At 39.8% G+C, this 18,744-nt stretch overlaps 1 protein-coding gene across 1 annotated transcript; it reads right to left on the bottom strand.

Moving 5' to 3' along the window:
• Window positions 1–5,646: 5,646 nt before the first annotated feature.
• Window positions 5,647–8,863, bottom strand: LOC138052635 (uncharacterized). Its single transcript, XM_068899174.1, has one exon. The coding sequence runs from the start codon at window positions 8,762–8,764 to the stop codon at window positions 6,560–6,562; it is 2,205 nt and encodes a 734-aa protein (XP_068755275.1). The 5' UTR covers window positions 8,765–8,863; the 3' UTR covers window positions 5,647–6,559.
• Between the last annotated feature and the right edge of the window lie 9,881 nt (window positions 8,864–18,744).

The following is an 18,744-nucleotide window of genomic DNA, read 5'->3' as shown; positions in this document are numbered from 1 at the left end:
GTTGAAATATACTTGAGATTAGGCACTGCATTATGTGCTATATTCTGCGTGTTGTTTATTTTTATAGGCGACATTCTTTTGCTAAAACTGACTTTAGATGAGAGCATGTTCACAAGGTTATCTCGATAACCCCTGTAGCGTATTCTTTGTTAGAATTGTGCGTTGTTTTCTTCAAATTTAGGTTTTCAGTGAAGTGTTAGTTCTGAAAAGCCCTGGGGCATAGCCTTTGAAGAAGCCTTTCCTGACCCTCAGAGGGTGACGGGAGGTAAAGTGCATGAACTGCAGAGTTTCTGTCGGTTTAATGTGCGAGGACACACCAAGAATAGAGTGTCCTTGTATCCCGTGAAAGATATAAAAGATGTGAATCTCATTCGTGAATTTTACAGTCGGATAATAGCTATTTGCTGTAGCTCTGTGAAATTGTTTATTCTTCTTTGGTTATGCTCCATAGAGAAAAGATGTCGACGATGTATCTTTTCTAAAGAAGCGGCTTGTATGGACTTAGTTTGATGATATTTGTTTCAACCACAGCCATGAAAATGTTGCCAAAGGATACTGCGGTTTCGTGCGTTTGAAAGAGCTTTTTCCCGTTAAACAAGAAAGAATGTTCTTTCAAGATAAGGCTAAACAAACTTTTGAGGAAGGGAGTAGGTAGCGGAGGGTTATCAGTTTACGGAATTTTTCGTATGTCCCATATACCTTGGTGGAGCAGGCGATTAGTATGCCTAGCGGTAACGAAGGTAATTAGACACAAAGTAGAAGACCATAAACTTCATTTTTAAGTAATGGTCCGGCTAAAAAGCAGGCAGAAAAACAATAGCCCGCGGCAATAGCGTCGGTTAGTTAAAATGTGCCAACATTTTTAATCAAATTAAGTTCGGCTGTTCCCATTGGTGTAAGCAGCTAAAAGCGCGAAATTTGAATTTCAATGAAAAATGTAATCGACTTGCCGTCTAAAAAATTAGATTCTGTTTCGTAGAACAAATCATTATGCCTTCAAAAACTATGTTTGTAAATATCGTCAAGATTCTATGCGCCATTTGATTGGCGCATAGAACAATGCCCAAATTTGGCCGAGAGACAGAGATCAAGGGCATGGGGAAGAAGAAATCCAAAAAAGGCTTTTTTTTCATTTTTTTCTCATCTTTTTTCGACATTTTCCGATATTAGCCAATCAGATGCCTCGATTGGAGTGAAATTAAAAATTAATATTTCGCAGCTTCTAAGTACTTTTGCCGCTGGGCTGCCTGCTTCTTAGCCCGACCATTACTTAATGTACAAATTATAGCACTAATTGGGTTATTCAGATATTGGCAAACTTATATCGTTCCATTAAAAATTACAGCCAAATTTGCCCTTTAATGTCGTGTCATAAACGTCATTCCGAAAAATTTACCGGGCGTATCTGCGGAGGGTTTTCAGGGGTAGTAGAAAAGTGCTGTTCTCGGTAGGTCTTGAAGATAATTTTCATTTAATGGCGTCCATATGAAGGTAAAACTCGGATACTTTTTAATTTCGTTTTGTCCTCAAACAAAAGATAAATTTGTGGAGTTGGAAAATGGAACGTTGATGTCATAATCATAAAAGTGATACTGTGAGAAAAATGAAAGTGGAATTCACGATAGCCACGACATTCGTTTTGGTTTCGTTTGACGTATAGGAGGTTTTCGCGTGAGGTCATCGCCGCCATGCTGGTGGACGAAAGCAGAAGATCTCTCATTAGCTTCTTTTGTTCTTCCACCAAAAGTCGTACATTTCTCTATTGTTATGGGTGTCTCTAGAGGTTGGTTGAAAGCGTCCCATTGTCATCGGGAGGAGAAAGAACGTAACAGGGAATGGCTGCTGTATCATGCACACACTTAAGTAGGCATCTCATTGTGTTGTACGGCATTAAATTTGTTTAAAAATTACAGACTTTCAACATACATTTATCGGAAACTGTTGGATTTCACATTGACGTCATCAAATTAAATAAAATCTTGAGGTTTTCTGCATTTTTATTTTTGCGAGATTGAAGATGACCTAAAAATATATCTTTTTACACGTTACCAGTTCCGTATCGTTCTTGTTTTCAAAGTTTGAAAATAAAGGATTTTGATTTTCCGAATTGTCACTTTGCGGGACACCGTAATAATAACATGCACTGAAATTGGTCTTGATTGCAAAACTGTCTCCCTTTACGATTCTCCGTACTAGAAGCGTTTCAAGTATTTTAACAATTATTACATGAGCCCAGGTTGGATACGAGATGGTAAATAGCCAACGAGGCTTGTAGTCTAACATAAGTAAAGTTAAGTGCGACGTATGATATAGGGAACAGAGATTTCGCAATCAAGAGAAACAAGGTAAACACAAGTGCTGCTGTGGATATTTTCTTCGTTGCTTTGCTGTTTCTTCGCGGACTCAATATCTATATGGGGCGTTCTCGGTAGTGTATGGGTGTAACTGGGGACATAATAGTTAGGTCTTACACCAAGTACTACCCCGTTCTCGGATGTTTTCCCCATATCATACGTCATAAGTTGCAAAAATGACCGCTGACTCCTCCATTCTGAGCCGCAATGCTGATGGCCCAAATCGGAATAAAAACATTTTTTAGGTGGAAAAACGACGGATATGCCAGAAAAATAGTTGAAAAAATAATTGTGCCTGATCTAAAGTGTAAATAAAAAATGCCAATTTTTTTGCCTTCAATTCTGTTTTAAGATGAGTAGAAGCTGAAGGTGTATGGATGCACACCTTTTGAAAGAAATAGTTATTAGAAATATATGAAGGCAATTTACTAGTAGCAACGCTCATTATTGCCTCATTATTGCCTCATAAATTATTATTTTTGCTTTCCTCTTAACTTCGTAAAAGTAAATTATTATACAATTATTAAATCATCAGGGAATTGATCTTTCAGGTGAGTACAGATTGCATTTCAAAGGAGGTGGTTAAAAAGATAGATTAGGAAAATGTTGTTCTGTATCTGAATAATTCAGGATTTTTAACTGAAAAGTTTAATACATTTTGTGCATGTACATAACGAAAACACTACATTGTTAATTGGCGAAAATAATACAAAATGTATTTCAATAAAATTGTAAGAGAAGTATTATCATTACGGGCACGTTTATAACCTCAGAAACGCGAAGAGGATGATATTGCAATATTGCCTTCATTATAGTTTCGGTAAGTTAAACAGTGCTGAAAAATTTCCGCAGCTTTTGAAATGGACTTGAATTATCAGTGCAAAATGTAAGACGGCTCGTGCAAAAAAGAATTTAATTTTGCCATAATTTATAAAATGAGAAATGAAGGATATATTACTTAAAAGCTCTGCTTTTGTTCAAGGGGTTTTACGAAGGTAACGTAACTTTTATGCAGGAGTAGGGATTTGAGTGGGGATTCGTTTGATAGGGAAGTATTGCATGTAAGCAGGCGGAATCCTGGTAAACTTGCAAAGGGGTGTAAGTTTTGTGGCAAAGTAGAAGTTTAAGCTATTTTCTCTTTCAATGTCTGCTTAGAATCAATACAAATGTAAACAGTGACGTCAACTGAAATCGAGAACTTAATTCACTGGTAAAGAAACTGTTTCTAACGAGGTTCTGTCATGCTATTTTAGCTAAAAGATGGCTTCACATCAATTGAAGAACAATGATAAACCTTTGTTACTTAACCCAAACTTATTGCATTGAAAGTGTTACTGTATCGTTTTGGTACGGATTTAGCAAGGGATGGAAATCGGTTGAAACTTTTAAAAGTTGGTGTCAATTGTGAATGGTTTTGGTTTGCTCCATGACTGGATCAAAAAACTCGGGCGAACTTTTGCAACTGATCAGATGCGAAAGTGTACGCCAATAGGCCATTTCCGAGTTGCTGTTTGCCTCGGTTTCAAAGCGAGTCCTGGTGCACAGCCATTCAAATGGAAATGAGTGTGGTATTTTCATGCAAATTAAACTCATTATCATTTGAATGGTTGTGCGCCAAGACTCGTTTTGAACCAGAGGCAAACAGTAACTCGGAAATGGGCTATTGCCATTCAGTCACTCTGGTTTTCCCGGGCTGGGCGCCGGCTGCGTTTACTTGGTTTGCGTTCTGATTGGCTAGTAACACCAAGTCGTGAACGACTTCGATTTGTGTATGGCTGAAGTTGATTGGCTGTAGGGTGTATTTCCTCAGAACGTAATTGGCTTTGGGTTTGGTTTTTGACACTCAATCGAAAATTGCTCTATTAGCTATATAGTGGTACCTTTACCTGTTGAAATTCAACTGCTATATGTGTTTGTACTTTTGCATCAGCATATTGTGAACGAATGTACTAAGCAGTGATTTCAGCATTATGAAGACCCTCTATAATAATTATCCTCTGTAGACTGTTCACAGTCCCCTATTTTTCCGTTTGATTGTCGGGATCGAGCACAAACTGCCGCCATCTTTGTTTTTAAACAGCGAGCACGAACTGGGGAGAGCGTCATAAATGCCGAGTGGGTGGGGGGAGTGGAGGGGTTTCGGCGGGAATAGCCGAAACCCCTCCACCTCCCACCCACTAAAAACAAAGATGGGGGCAGTTTGTGCTCGATTCCGACGATCAAACGGGAAAATAGGGGACTTTGAACAGTCTAAGCCTAGTGTAGCCGTTTTAACCCTACTATTTTCAATGCCACGTTAATTTGATCTGTTCATTTATTAGAGATTGATCCTTCCTTTTTTCCAATTATCTATAGTAACAGTTCATTGAAAAAGATATAGAGGGTATGACATGGCCGCGCGGAGATACGAAATTTCTCTGCGAGTGTTGAAAAATATTTCACGAGTGAGCGCTGCAAACGAGTGAAATATTTTTCAACACGAGAAGAGAAGTTTCGCATCTCCAAGCGGCCATGTAATATTTCTATTTATGAAATAAAAAGCGATGAAATACTAAATCATTTCACGAAAGGCATTGAAAGGCGCGATACTCATACGTAACCATAGCAACAGTGATCTTTCCACGTGTGAAAATAATTACGTTTTGTCATTATATGTCTTCTTTTGAAATGCCCTTGGTTTAGATTGCTTTTTATAATTTTGCTACGTTAGTTACTTTTTGAAAGATCCAGTACTCGTCAGAATGAATTCATAGAGGATATTACACGCCAGAAAGAAGACATGAATTTATTTATCTTCGAGTGCTGAAGTACAGTGCCCCACCCCCCGCCCCCAGAAAATAACATCTTAAAGCAGATGAAGAATCTTTTATTTGCAGACGAGAGAGTTTTTGCAAAAACAAGTGTTAAGGTGGCTCAAAGCAGTTTCAACGCTTTCAAGCAACGTTCTTATCGGAAGGATTCGTACTCTGTATCACGTATTAGCAATGTTATGGTACCATATGAAACTCCAATTATTGCTGAACAAGATGCAGTCAATGTTTTGACGTAATAAGTCACCGTGGAAACAGGAAAGTCCAGCAAAAACAGTCTATATATTCGCCTTAGTTGCTCATATCTCAAAAATAAACTCGGTGACCCCATTTTTTATTGCCTGAGAGTGATCAGAAGGCCAAGATGAAACTTTCTGCAGAGTTAAAAAAAATTCTGTGCAGCCGATTCAGAGCCACCTTAACTCTGTGATTTTGTTAAGGTGGCTCTGATTGTGCCGCACTCATTGTTTTTTAAATCTTGCAGAAAGTTTCACTTTAGCCTTCTGATCACTTTTCAACAATAAAAAATGGGGATCACCAAGTTCGTTTGTGAGATATGAGCAACAAAGGTGCAAATGTTGCGTTGAAATGTTGCGAGCGTTTGGCCAGGCCTAAATGTTGAGAACTGAATGGATAAGTGCATGAATACAGAAACCGATAAGATGGTACGAAACATTAAGAAGATGTGTTGAGATTCGTAAGACAGAACTCAAGGCAAGGTATAGGTGTTTTTAATCCTTTTTCGGAGGTTGACCAGGGGCCCGTTTCTCGAAAGTCCCGAAAACTTTTCGGGCCCGAAAAGCCATTTGTGAAAGTGCCAGCCACTTGATTTGGAAAGCCGATCTTTTGACATGTTTTCAAGGTAACAAAAAGAAAAGTGACTGTGAAGTTTGACGACTTAAATCCTCTCCGTTCTTGAGATACAAAGGGAATTGTGACACCCGAAAATGGCCCGTAAAGTTTCGGGACTTTCGAGAAACAGGCCCCAGGTAAAGTTAATATTATTTTATCTAGGTAAAATGACGATCACCAATAGACCATATTCGTATTCTCAGTATTGGACTGGAACTAGCTTGCAATGGAGGCTAATGCGGGGGAATCGTTTCAAATGCAAATATTTTTTAACATATTCCCCCGCATTAGCCTCCATTGCAAAATAGTTCGAGTCCAATACTGAGAGTACAAATATGGTCTATTTAACCAAGTAGGTAAAAGCGGATTCAACTTGCAATTGAGAACGGATTAAACTAGCAACACTGTCACCTTTCCTAACGTTCACATGTTGCGGACTAATGAAGCATAATATTCAACACGAGTTCGATCAAACAAAAAACGGTCTAATTGGCTAAAAAAAGTCTCTAAAATAGGCAGTTCTTGAGTATCTGACTACAGAGGTTACGTTTCTGTCATCTTGTTTTCCACGATGACCACCTCGATGGGCTCTTCATTTCCATCAGGTATTATTACTTCAATGTCAGCCTCACTCTTCTCAGCGCCTGAACAGTTGTCAATGTAGTCTTGCACAATTTTTGGAGCTCTCTCTTCAATAACCATTTCGTCTACTGTCTTGCGCCTGCCTCCATCCACGTAAATGGTGACAATTTTTGGAAGTGATCCGGTGAAAAATGTCATTAGAGCTTTCATAACAGGCGTAGCACCACTATCTAACTGCATTATCAAGAAAAAGACCCCCAAAACACAGCTGAGTATGGAAACAACTTTCAAAAACAGAACACAAACACCTTCTCTAACAGGCAAAAGTTCCTCGCACGCCCTGTCAAAAAGCTCTTCTGGAATCTTTATTACGTTGCCACTGTCTTCAATCGGGCTGCTGGTTGTACTGTTGGCTTGTTCTGGATCATTGCTTGTAACGACCGCTGCCTCGCCAGGGTCTTGGCGCTGTCGATTTTGCTGATAACCTTTGAAGAGCGTCAAAGAGAGATCGTGGTATTTAGTGGTAAACGAACTGTAGCTAAACCACGTGTAGTAACAGACAAGCACGAAGAGGACAATAAATGGAAGGCTTTCTTCGGACAACAAAAGAATTAAGGCCGCCGCGATACCAAACGCAACGCTAAACGCTGCTAAGTACAACACGAAAAAAGACCCTATGAAGGCAGGGGTTGAGATGAAGATTGGAACCAATAAAATGACCGCTAAACGACGAAACCCCACTCCTTGCACACGTTCTATCCAGGTATCACACAACACTATTATTGGAGATGTAATCCCAATAGCAAAAACACCTAACACTATTATTGCTAAAAGGACAAGCACCGTCACAACTGGAGCTAAGGTAAACAAAACAAGAAACCCAGCAGCACGAAAGAACCCCAGCACAGTCACTTCCCTGGAAGGAAGGATGAGACAAGACATTTCAAAATAACAAACAAGGTACTTTTTAAAAAAGCTACAACACTTGACCACAATCAATGGCTGTAAGCGAAGATGATTCAGAATTTTCCGAGGAAGGTTAGAATTGCAGTCGAATTTTGGTTTTAAAATGCGACAAGCACGACAAGGCTTCGCGTTACGCGCTTGAATCTTGAAAAAAGATTCGTAAATTGAGTGGAAAACATAAGTGACCAGGAGAACTATTATCCATGTCTGGGGCCCATGAGGAATATTCCTTATGTCTATTTTTGTGAGGCTGTAAAGGGTTATGAAAAATGTCTCACCTTCGCCGCTTTTGGTGATGTAAACGGCATAAAGTGCCGCCGGTACAAGAAACGGAAGTGGTAACACAAAAAGTCGCAAAATAAGCATTCTTGTCTTGTGCCAGATAGTTTCATTCTCAGAATGGAAAAAGTTTGCTACAAAACTTGTAAAACTGACCGGACTTGTTCCTTCTAAGACAATCTGACGAAGGCCACTTTCTGTTACCCGTGTGGGAGAAAAAACGCAAAGGAAAGCGGGGTAGTAGTACAAAAAAAAGACGAAGTATCCAAGTGTTAGAAGGTAAAAACCAAGCTTTTCAGTGAAATGATTACCGGTGTTGTTCATCGTTGAGTTACTTCTGGTTATACAAGGTATTGAATTAGGCATCTCCTCTGGACTGCAATCACTTGCATTCGCCGCGTATTCAATACCGTGGTCTGCAAGATGACTGCCAACAAATGGCGACAGGAAGTCATTAGTGGTGGTAGAAGACGCGATGGTGTCCGTAGCCATATCCAAATTGCAAACTGCTTTCATGTTTGCTTGTCCATTACTTTGACCAGAGAATATATAATTAAACAAGGGTTGCATTCCATGATCAAGAGTGGAGAGGTTGTTGTTTGTCGGAAGCCAAACTTGGAAGTATTCAGTGGTATTTCCACTTGATTCACTCGTTTGTTGAATGCATTTCTCGGTCACCTTCCTCTCATAGTTGACAACAAGTGTGATCAATCTGTTCTTGTCAAAAGTGGTTTTCGATCGTTCGGGAAAATCGGAGTCGATAACTGTACAATTCCAGCGGCATTTGGTGTTATTGCTGGATCCCTTATAACTTCTAAGAGTGTTGCCGTTATATTCTGATGCAACAGATGAAGTATAGGTTTGCATGCAAGCAAAAACCACAACGACGGCAAAACTGAGCCGTGAAGCTGACTTCAACATTCTAGTTAATTGTAGAGGGTGGACAGAAAATCAACTAAGCATGAATGAATTTGTGCTTCGCTAGCATAACATTTAATAATCCGTCAAAACCGAAAGTAAACTAGATACTTGTTTACACTACGAAATGGGTCACTTGTGAATACAAACAGTCACGATCTAGGTATCCACTTGATGTTACTGTTTTAACCTCGATGGTAGAATCGCAAGATTTGAGAACTAGCAGAAAAATCGTCATGAGCTATGCACCAAGTTAGTCGGATTATACAACAACAAAATTAATAAAAACAGTAAAAGCTGTTTTATTTAAGTGACGTATTTGGCTACATGATAAGCTGCTTGAAGATTTCTTTGTGCAAAGTGCCGTCACGCCAAAAATACAAGCCTTGTAAACCGTAAAGAATAAACCGGATTAGTCTAGCTGTCTTTTGTAGAATGGTTTATCAGAATTTGAAACGGTTTATTTAAAACACAAATGGACAAGTCACTTTTGGAGAAATGAAATACCCAAACATTAAATGGTTTATACAGTTCAGAAACTGATTCAGTGAAAAAACGAGTGGTCAAGTGTATACTGAAATAGATCAGTCACCTCATGCAATCATCGCAGCCTAGACAGAATTGGTCAGTGCCAAAGACGATCGGTGTAATTTTCCTTGTTCAAATGACATACTCAGGTCTTGAATGGATCAGCGTACTGCGACATGATATGCAGTGACACGGCAAACGGTCCAGCTTACCGTACATTGCTTCAGTGACGTTACAAACGGTTCAGAGTAGTGTGAAATGGCTTATTTTATCTGCAAATGATTAATCGTAAAGTGCAATGGTCTAGCGTAACATTGATCAGCTTACCGTAATGTGAAACGGTTTAGCGTTACCCCAAATGGCTTAGCGTGACGACAAATGGTTTATACAGCAAATGGTTTGCGCCAAAACCGCCAAAAATACAAAACTGAAATGGACAAGTCAAGATTGAAATGGAATAGTCAATGTGGGGTCTTACGTCACAACCCATACGTCATTTAGATAAATGTTGGCGCGAATTATTCAGAAAGAGTTTAAAAGGGGGTTGACGGGCCTGCACGACTCCTGCAGTTCGCAAATAGATTGCTTTTACTAGAGTGTCTGTTAGGGATTTTCCTTTGCGATATAAAATTAGGGGCGGCTCCTTGAAGATATTTCTCAGATATGGTTGGTCCTGTATAAGGTGCCATTTCCCCATGAGTATGTTCTTGTGGTTGGGCAACGCAGGGTGGTATTGCGTTACAAAGGACAGTATTCTCTTACGTGCATTTTTGTTTCTCTGTTCTAGTGCTTTCTTTCTGTCAGACAAATTGACCTCTGAGAGGTGTTTTTCTACAGTTGTAGCTGGGTAATCTCTGTTCTTGAGGCGTGCTGAAAAATTCCTCATGTTCTCCACAAAAGTAATTTCAGAGGAATTTGCTCTTAGAACTCCTTAACGCTTCTCCTTTGATAAGACCTTTTGTGACGCCTGGTGGGTGTATACTTTAGTGTCCAAGAATGTAGCTTAAATTTTCTGAGATTTCAGCCGTGAATTTGATTGTAGGATGAAAGTTGTTTGCCTTTAGAAGGAATTCCTCTATTTTGTTTTTCCTCGTGTCCCATACTGACATGACGTCATCGATAAATCTTTTCCAAAAGATTGGCTTAATGGTGCTCTGTCTATTTCTTTTTCTATTTTGGCTATGAAGATGTTAGCAAAGGCTATGACCATTTTCGTGCCCATGGCTGTTCCATGGGTTTGAAGATAATCTTTCCCCTTATTCGCTTAAAAACCTGGTATGGACTGGAGGGTTTCCTTGGTGAAATTCTTCGTATGCATGACATACGGTGGTAATACCCTCTCGTTGTGGTATGTTCGTGTATAGGCTTGTGACGTCCATTGAAACAAGTATTAAATTGAAACGAGTTTTCATGTAGGATCGGACTGAACATTTCGCTTAAAAACCTGGTATGGACTGGAGGGTTTCCTTGGTGAAATTCTTCGTATGCATGACATACGGTGGTAATACCCTCTCGTTGTGGTATGTTCGTGTATAGGCTTGTGACGTCCATTGAAACAAGTATGGCACTGTTAGGCAATTTAATCCTTTCGATGAAGTTAATAAAGTCTGTTGTATCTTTGAGATACGAAGTTTGTTGTTGTGCTATTGGCTCAATAAGGTGGTCAACAAATGCTGAGATCCTTTCTGTAGGGCCTGAACACCCTGAGATAATAGGTCTACCAACAGGTGTCGCTTTGTGAACTTTTGTAAGTGTGTAAAACACTGGTATTTGCGGAGGATCAGGCGTAAGGGAGAGCCATTTAGCCGTCATTTTGTCAATGTGGCCTTCTTCAGGAGAGCAGTGATTTATTTAGTTGTTGAACTTTCTTGGCTGTAGTTTCAACCATTGGTTTGTCTAGAGGTCGGTAGTTACTTAAATCATCAAGTAGAACTTGACCCTCTTTAAGTTTGTCTTGCCTGCTCGTCAATACGGTTGTGCTGCCCTTATTTGACTTCTTGAGAATAATGCTTTTGTTACGCGATAGCTCTTTGAGAGCTTCGCGCTCTCCCGTAGATATATTATCTTTTGGCTTTACCAATTCAGTACTTGCGAGCTCGAATTTGACCTCCTCTAGGAAGGTTTCCAGAGCTACTGATGGCTGGACTGGTGGTTTCCAGTCCGACTTAACGTGGAAAAGATGAGGTTCGCTTTCTTCTCCGTGAAAAATATATTGTAGTCGCATTCGTCTCGCAAATTGATTGAAATATGTGAGAAATGAATCCTACAGGAACCGCCTAAAAGAGGCGTCCATTCAAATATGTACTCAAGAGAGCAACATTATGACAAAGGCAACAGAAACCAGACCAAGTACAAGGGAGTCGTGTAGGCCTATGGACAGGCCCCGTTCCTTGTGCGTGACAGATCAAAATCACACAACTGAAACGGAAAAGGAGCGAGACTTAAAACAAAATGCAACTTTTACGCTTAGGCATAAAGAAACCTTACCTCACTTTTTGAGCAACAGTTTAAAGACACAAGCGTTATAGAAAACATAGCACTCTTCTCCTTGAAAACAGCACACAGAAAGGAAATTCACCCTGTAATTTTACTTTCACAACTGTTTACATATTTCAACACCTTAATTAAATGACTAAGTGTTTGTAATTGTATGCTTCATTACCAACTTGTAAGTTCAAATTCAAACTGTTTTTAATTTCCGTTCATTACTTTATATTTCAACACGTTAAATAACTAAATGTTTGTAACAATTGTATTCTCCGTTGCCAACTTGCATGTCAACAATAGATAGATGCTTTTACTTGGGGAGGCCTAATTTACATAAGCTTAGTAGTTTCTTTTAGGCCTCCTCGCCACCAATGTAATTCAATAATTTTTCTTTCCATCTTCTCTTTTTTGATTGTTCATATTTGTATTTTAATTTCTTCTTTCTGTGGCAAAAAATAAATAAATAAATAAAAAAAATAAATAAATAAAATACCGGTTTCAGCCTTCCAAAGAAACACAACATCAAGCTACGCTCGTATGGATAAAACCAAGAGAAAATGAGGGGACAGAGAGGGAGGCTCAAGGCGTTGGCCGGGATATGTATGTCCACGAAAGTTATTTTTAGACGAGCGGTAGTCTTTGTTCTAGCGGAATTCTGTCTTCTAAGACGTCCGCATGCAGTCTTGCCTCGCTCTCGGGTTCTTAGTGAAAAGAGAAAATGATGGCGCACGTGAAAGGCTGATGAATACATATTTTCTTTCAAACATCGGACTGAGGTTGGCCTGCATGCGGACGTCTCGGAAGACTTCCGCTAGTCTAAAAATAACTTTCGTGGACATGACATATCCCAAGGACTGGACCGGGAGCCTCCTTCTCTGTCCCCTCATTTTCTCTTGATAAAACACATTAACTCCATTAGCTAGAATTCTATAGCCAATCAGAACTTAGCAAGTTCGATCCTTCCAGTACAAATAACGACAAACACACATGGTTTTTGCATACAAACTCTTCACGTTAAATCAAGCTATCGGCAACTGATGAGATCCACATGATAGGATCGAAACCGCGGTCTTGCCTGACCAAATGCAATGTCAGAGAACCTCCATCTAGAGTCGGGTTATCGCAATGCCTCGACAAAGAAGCGACCTAAAGACATTGACATCAAATATCAAAAGAGCATCGACGAGAACGAATTAACTCGTGAAGTTCCAGGAGGATAGTTACTGACCATGGCCACAAACCAAAACATGCTGAAGAGGTCAGAAAAAAGAGTTAAACAATTTAAGAAAACAACGCCTCAAAAGAGCATAACTATCTGCGAAGAAACGCTTTTGTAATGCTATTGAGTCACGCAAACAGTATATCAAAAATCTATCGAATGAACAACTGACAGATGAGCAAATTACCCTACTATCGCTTGGCCTAAAGTTCATCCCTAGCTACACCCGTGACAAAAGAAAATATTAATATTAGGGAGCTTAAGCTCGCGCCTTTTTGAGACACGGACGGCAACCGGAAGGGAACATTTTGCGTCCCAGGACAGTGGTGTCCCCAAGAGTTTTATACTTATTATCTCTAATAGAGAAAAGATACTTGGCGATGTAAATGTAGTTGCGTGAAGACAAAAGGGAAAACAGCTCACTTCCGGTTGTCGTCCGCGTCTCAAAAACAAGTGTGCTTAAGTTCCCTATATTATCAGGCGCCAACTTCTCGCATATTTCAATCAATTGCGACTAGAAGAAAGCGAACCTCATCTTTTCCACGTTAAGTCGGACTGGAAACCACCAGTCCAGCCATCAGTAGCTCTGGAAACCTTCCTAGAGGAGGTCAAATTCGAGCTCGCAAGTACTGAATTGGTAAAGCCAAAAGATAATATATCTACGGGAGAGCGCGAAGCTCTCAAAGAGCTATCGCGTAACAAAAGCATTATTCTCAAGAAGTCAGATAAGGGCAGCACAACCGTATTGATGAGCAGGCAAGACAAACTTAAAGAGGGTCAAGTTCTACTTGATGATTTAAGTAACTACCGACCTCTAGACAAACCAATGGTTGAAACTACAGCCAAGAAAGTTCAACAACTAAATAAATCACTGCTCTCCTGAAGAAGGCCACATTGACAAAATGACGGCTAAATGGCTCTCCCTTACGCCTGATCCTCCGCAAATACCAGTGTTTTACACACTTACAAAAGTTCACAAACCGACACCTGATGGTAGACCTATTATCTCAGGGTGTTCAGGTGCTAAAGAAAGGATCTCAGCATTTGTTGACCACCTTATTGAGCCAATAGCACAACAACAAACTTCGTATCTCAAAGATACAACAGACTTTATTAACTTCATCGAAAGGATTAAATTGCCTAACTGTGCCATACTTGTTTCAATGGACGTCACAAGCCTATACACGAACATACCACAACGAGAGGGTATTACCACCGTATGTCATGCATACGAAGAATTTCACCAAGGAAACACTCCAGTCCATACCAGGTTTTTAAACGAAATGCTCAGTCCGATCTTACACTGAGAAAACTCGTTTCAATTTAAAGGGAAAGATTATCTTCAAACCCATGGAACAGCCATGGGCACGAAAATGGCCGTAGCCTTTGCTAACATCTTCATGGCCAAAATAGAAAAAGAAATACTCAGACAGAGCAGGATACAGGACTCTTTAAGCATTATCGTAACATCGTTAACCGAGAAAGAAAATATTGCCGAAGCAGATTTTACGCCGCTAAAGCTGAAAATTTGAAAGACAACAAACTTAGTCAGTGGTGGAACGACGCTCCATGGATTACCTCCGAGTCAAAAAAACTTATCATTCTTAGACAAAAAAACCTTCGCTGAAGGGGATACAGGACTCTTTAAGCATTTTCGTAACATCGTTAACCGAGAAAGAAATGTTGCCGAAGCAGATTTTACGCCGCTAAAGTTGAAAATTTGAAAGACAAAGTGGTGGAGTGATGTCAAGAAAATAGCAGGCATGGTCCCATCAACAGGAAATCAAGACCTTCGTTCCCAATTACACATTGACGGAATTGATGGAAAGTCCTTGAAAGACATTGCAAATTTAATTGATGATGCTCTTCTTCAGCCGATGTCAAGCTACCGTCCAGTGAATCGCTCACCTCCCTTCGAAGTTGATTAAGAAGTTCCTCAACTTTCTGATGCTATCGTGTACTCAATGTTATTGACGGTCAATCCACCTAAATCATCTGGTCCTGATGAAGTACCGAATTGGATGCTCAAGGATTACGCTGAAATTGTTGGTATGCCTGTGCGCATTATCCTGAATAGCTCATATCTTGAACGAGAACTCCCATCCATCTGGAAGCAAGCTAACGTTACTCCATTGCCCAAGGAGAGACCAGTGACCGATGTGAGTAAACATCTCCGACCTATCTCACTAACAGCCACTATGTCTAAAATCGCAGAGGATTTTGTTGTGCGCAGGTACGTTGGCCCACCTGTCTAAGAGATTGTGGATCCAAACCAATTTGGTACCATACCTAAATCGTCTACAACTCAAGCTCTAATGACCATGATTCATAAATGGTCAATGGCCAGTGATTCAACCGCCGCTGCCGTACGAATAGTATTACTGGACTATCGGAAAGCCTTTGATCTAATAGATCACCGCATCTTTATTCAGAAAATCTACAGTCTACGTATCCCACGAGGGGTAGCTCGCTGGACGTGCGATGTTCTTATCAACAGAAAGCAACGGATCAAGCTATCAAGGTACTTTTTTCTCAGAGTGGGGACACGAAGTATAGAATTTCAGAAATGGGAGAACATCCCCAAGAAAGTTGAATTGCTTATGTTATTTTGCAAAAATGATCAACTGTATGCTTTTCAAGTACCAGCTAAATACACAGCGAAAAGTCATTCTCGCCACCCGTCACAGAGCTCTACTGTAAAACAAAGCAGAAGACTTAATGACCCATTGCTGACACTGTAGCTGAAATTTCACGTTGCAGCGTTTGTTGTTGTTGTTGTTGCACAAAAACTTGACCCTTACGACTTCTTCTCTGTAACTGAAGTTAAATACTGTGCCAATGTCTATGGGCGCCGTTTGTAAAAAAAATTATTTAGAAGAACGAAAATGAATTATATATGAATAATGACGTACACAACTTCAATTATTTATAATCAGTCTGTCTCTAAAACATTTATTTACATATCATAAAGTTAGACAAACCAGTTGTAAATTTATTATTTATAAACAATAAACTCCACCTCGCGTGTAAATCCATTATTTATAAATAATGAAGTTTCGCGTCTGGAAAATCCAGTCATATTTATAAATAATGACTTTCACCTCTGGAAGCAAAGTCATTATATAAATAATGACTTTCGCGTCTGGGAACAAAGTCATTATTTATAAATAATGAATTTCAACCATTATTTGTAAATGATAAAATTGACTCTTGCCGAATGTAAAATCATTGTTTATAAATAATGCGCTTCACCTCGCGGAAACCATGTAACGTTGTTTCAAAGAGATTGACATTATGGCGGACCGAGATAGATTGTCTCGTGCTATATCAGAAGCCGTCTCTCGCGCCGTCAGTGATGCCTTGGAAAGTGCCTTGCCTCAGACAAGTAATCGGGTAAGTCACAACGTCGCTATTTTAATATTTACCTCTTGATCGTCGTCGATTGCTGCGCTTTTTTCATTCGATTCCCCGCTGTTGTAGGTTTCACCGAATGAAAATAGCTCTCGTCTCTCAAGGAAACACCGTCGTTCCTGCGGTGGCTAATGCTTCCAGCACAAATCAGCAGGTGGGAGTTAATCATCAAGTACCTTTAGAACAAAAGCAATGCCACACTTTCAGTGTTTGCTTTATCTAGTGGCATCACTTGAAGCGTTTAATGTTTGGTATAAGTTTGTCACGCCATTGCGTGACAACCTGCAGGTGAAGTTTGTTTGTTTCGGGCATTTAGCTGCCCCCCCCCCCTTGTAAAACCATTTCATTTGTGTTAAATAACGAGAGTAAGATGTTATAAATGGCCAGCTGGGTTGGTATTGTGATATAGCGTCCCTGACTCTTGAACAAAATGAGGTTGCTTGCAAAATCACTTCAACATCCTGGCGTATCTCAGGGTCGCTCAAGGGGGAAAATTTTTAAAATTGCGAATAGCCATGAACAGGGTGGGTCTGGAAAAACATGAAATACATTGGCCATAGGAATCTTGAGTTTTAAGAAAGCCTCCAGTTGCTCCTTGTCAATGCTTTTCATTGCCTCCTCCCTTCGGACCTAAAGAAAAGAAAGTTATTCAGGATTTAAAAAGTCATTCACAGTTTCACCTTATTGGAAATGGATGTAGTTCTTGGACGCGTGATCTTTCGTACAATGCTATTACTATAGACTGCCTTAACATTTCCAAATTCTCGTGTTCAGCTCAGCCGTGTAATCATAAGAAATGGTAATAATTGTGACTATGTGGGAGAGTATTGTTTTTTTCGCATGACCTCACAGCGGCCATGGTGGTGTCCCTGAAGGAAAAAACGGGAACCATATTGGTGTCCCCACACACTAACCCTGGGAATCCAACTGTATTCTAATGCAAAAATTATTCTTTTTGAAAACCAATATGGCTACTAATCACATGAGTGAAAATACCCTACAGACATGAGGGGTGGGGCCACTTGAAGTAGTGTCTTTGTGTATAGAGCCTTCTGCGCGTATTTTCTAGGATCGAGAGGGGTAGTGGAACTGCGTAGATTTCTCTGGTGGACACAGTAGAATCATTAGCCTTAGCCTGCAATGGCGAAAGAATGTCACGCGAATGGCGTTTTAGTGGATCCTTAAACAAAATATACCCTTATGGAGCTCAATAATGGAAAGTCAGTTGGATAAACTAGGCATGAATCTCAAAAGCGACGAGTACTGGACTTCGACAACAATCTATCGCCCGTCGAGACGAAATCAAAGTGAGCAGTATTTACCTGAAGTACATGGTAATTTGACACAATTGAGTTTCTTGTCTTCACGCACGCAATGAAATAGGAAGAGGTTTTCGCCTCTAAGAGCAAATATGTTGTTGTTTCAATAAAATTTTCGCTGGAAAAGGATTCTGTGGTATTTTCTGCCTTTGTGAATTATAATATCATGTTGTGTATTGAATTTTCGAGCTTAAGGTTGAAATGTGATATGGGATGGAGTTTTTTTTTAGTAGTATGCTCTGTAAGCAGGAAGGGTTCACAGGCCTGTTGGAAGCGTGCTTGAGTTTCAACAAAATGAGCCCCAAATCAGTGAAAAAACTTGTGACGCAGATGAATAATAAAGTAGCTGCTATTTCCAAAATGATGGAATTACCTGGTGATAAATAACGTCGTACGCGTCTTGGAGAGTAAATTTTTTGACTTTGCATAAACAAGAGTTGGGCGATTGTGATCTTTGTTTTGACTTCGCTCATTTCATTGTCAAACTTTATAACACTTGACAGAAAAAGAAAAAGACAAAAAAAAACGGTATCTTGCCATCATTTGACACAGATGCTTCACTGTTTGGCGAGTAAACATGCCGCGGTAACTTAATCACGGCGCCCGCCCGCGAATTCCCGCCATGTCACTTTCGATTTTGCAATTTACTTGAACGTTTCGCAAAAAATCTCCCAAAATGTTTTGTCGCTGATCGTAACTTTTTATATTCTATATTCACGGTTCAAAATTAATGTTGTTTTTAATGTTGTTGTCGTAAATATTTTATTCTCGATCGACCGTCCGGGAAACTTCCTTCCTTCTGCTCTTTCTGAAAACTGTGTATCAATATTTATTTGCTTTTTTCATCAATATTTGTTTTGCATAAAAAAAGCTAACAGAATCTGTACCTTGCTGAGTTCGCATTTGTTAGCGTTAGTATTTTTTCAGATGTTTCTGTTTTTTTTATGAGGGGTTTGTTTTTTGGTCTCCCATCCCAACACTAACCCCGCCCGAAACAGGGCTTGACTTCAGTGAAGTTT

Source organism: Montipora capricornis, chromosome 6, assembly GCF_036669925.1.
Source record: "Montipora capricornis isolate CH-2021 chromosome 6, ASM3666992v2, whole genome shotgun sequence".
Taxonomy (NCBI): Eukaryota; Metazoa; Cnidaria; class Anthozoa; order Scleractinia; family Acroporidae; genus Montipora; species Montipora capricornis.
The sequence above is the reverse complement of the archived record's forward strand: the minus strand, read 5'-3'. Positions and strand labels throughout refer to the sequence as shown.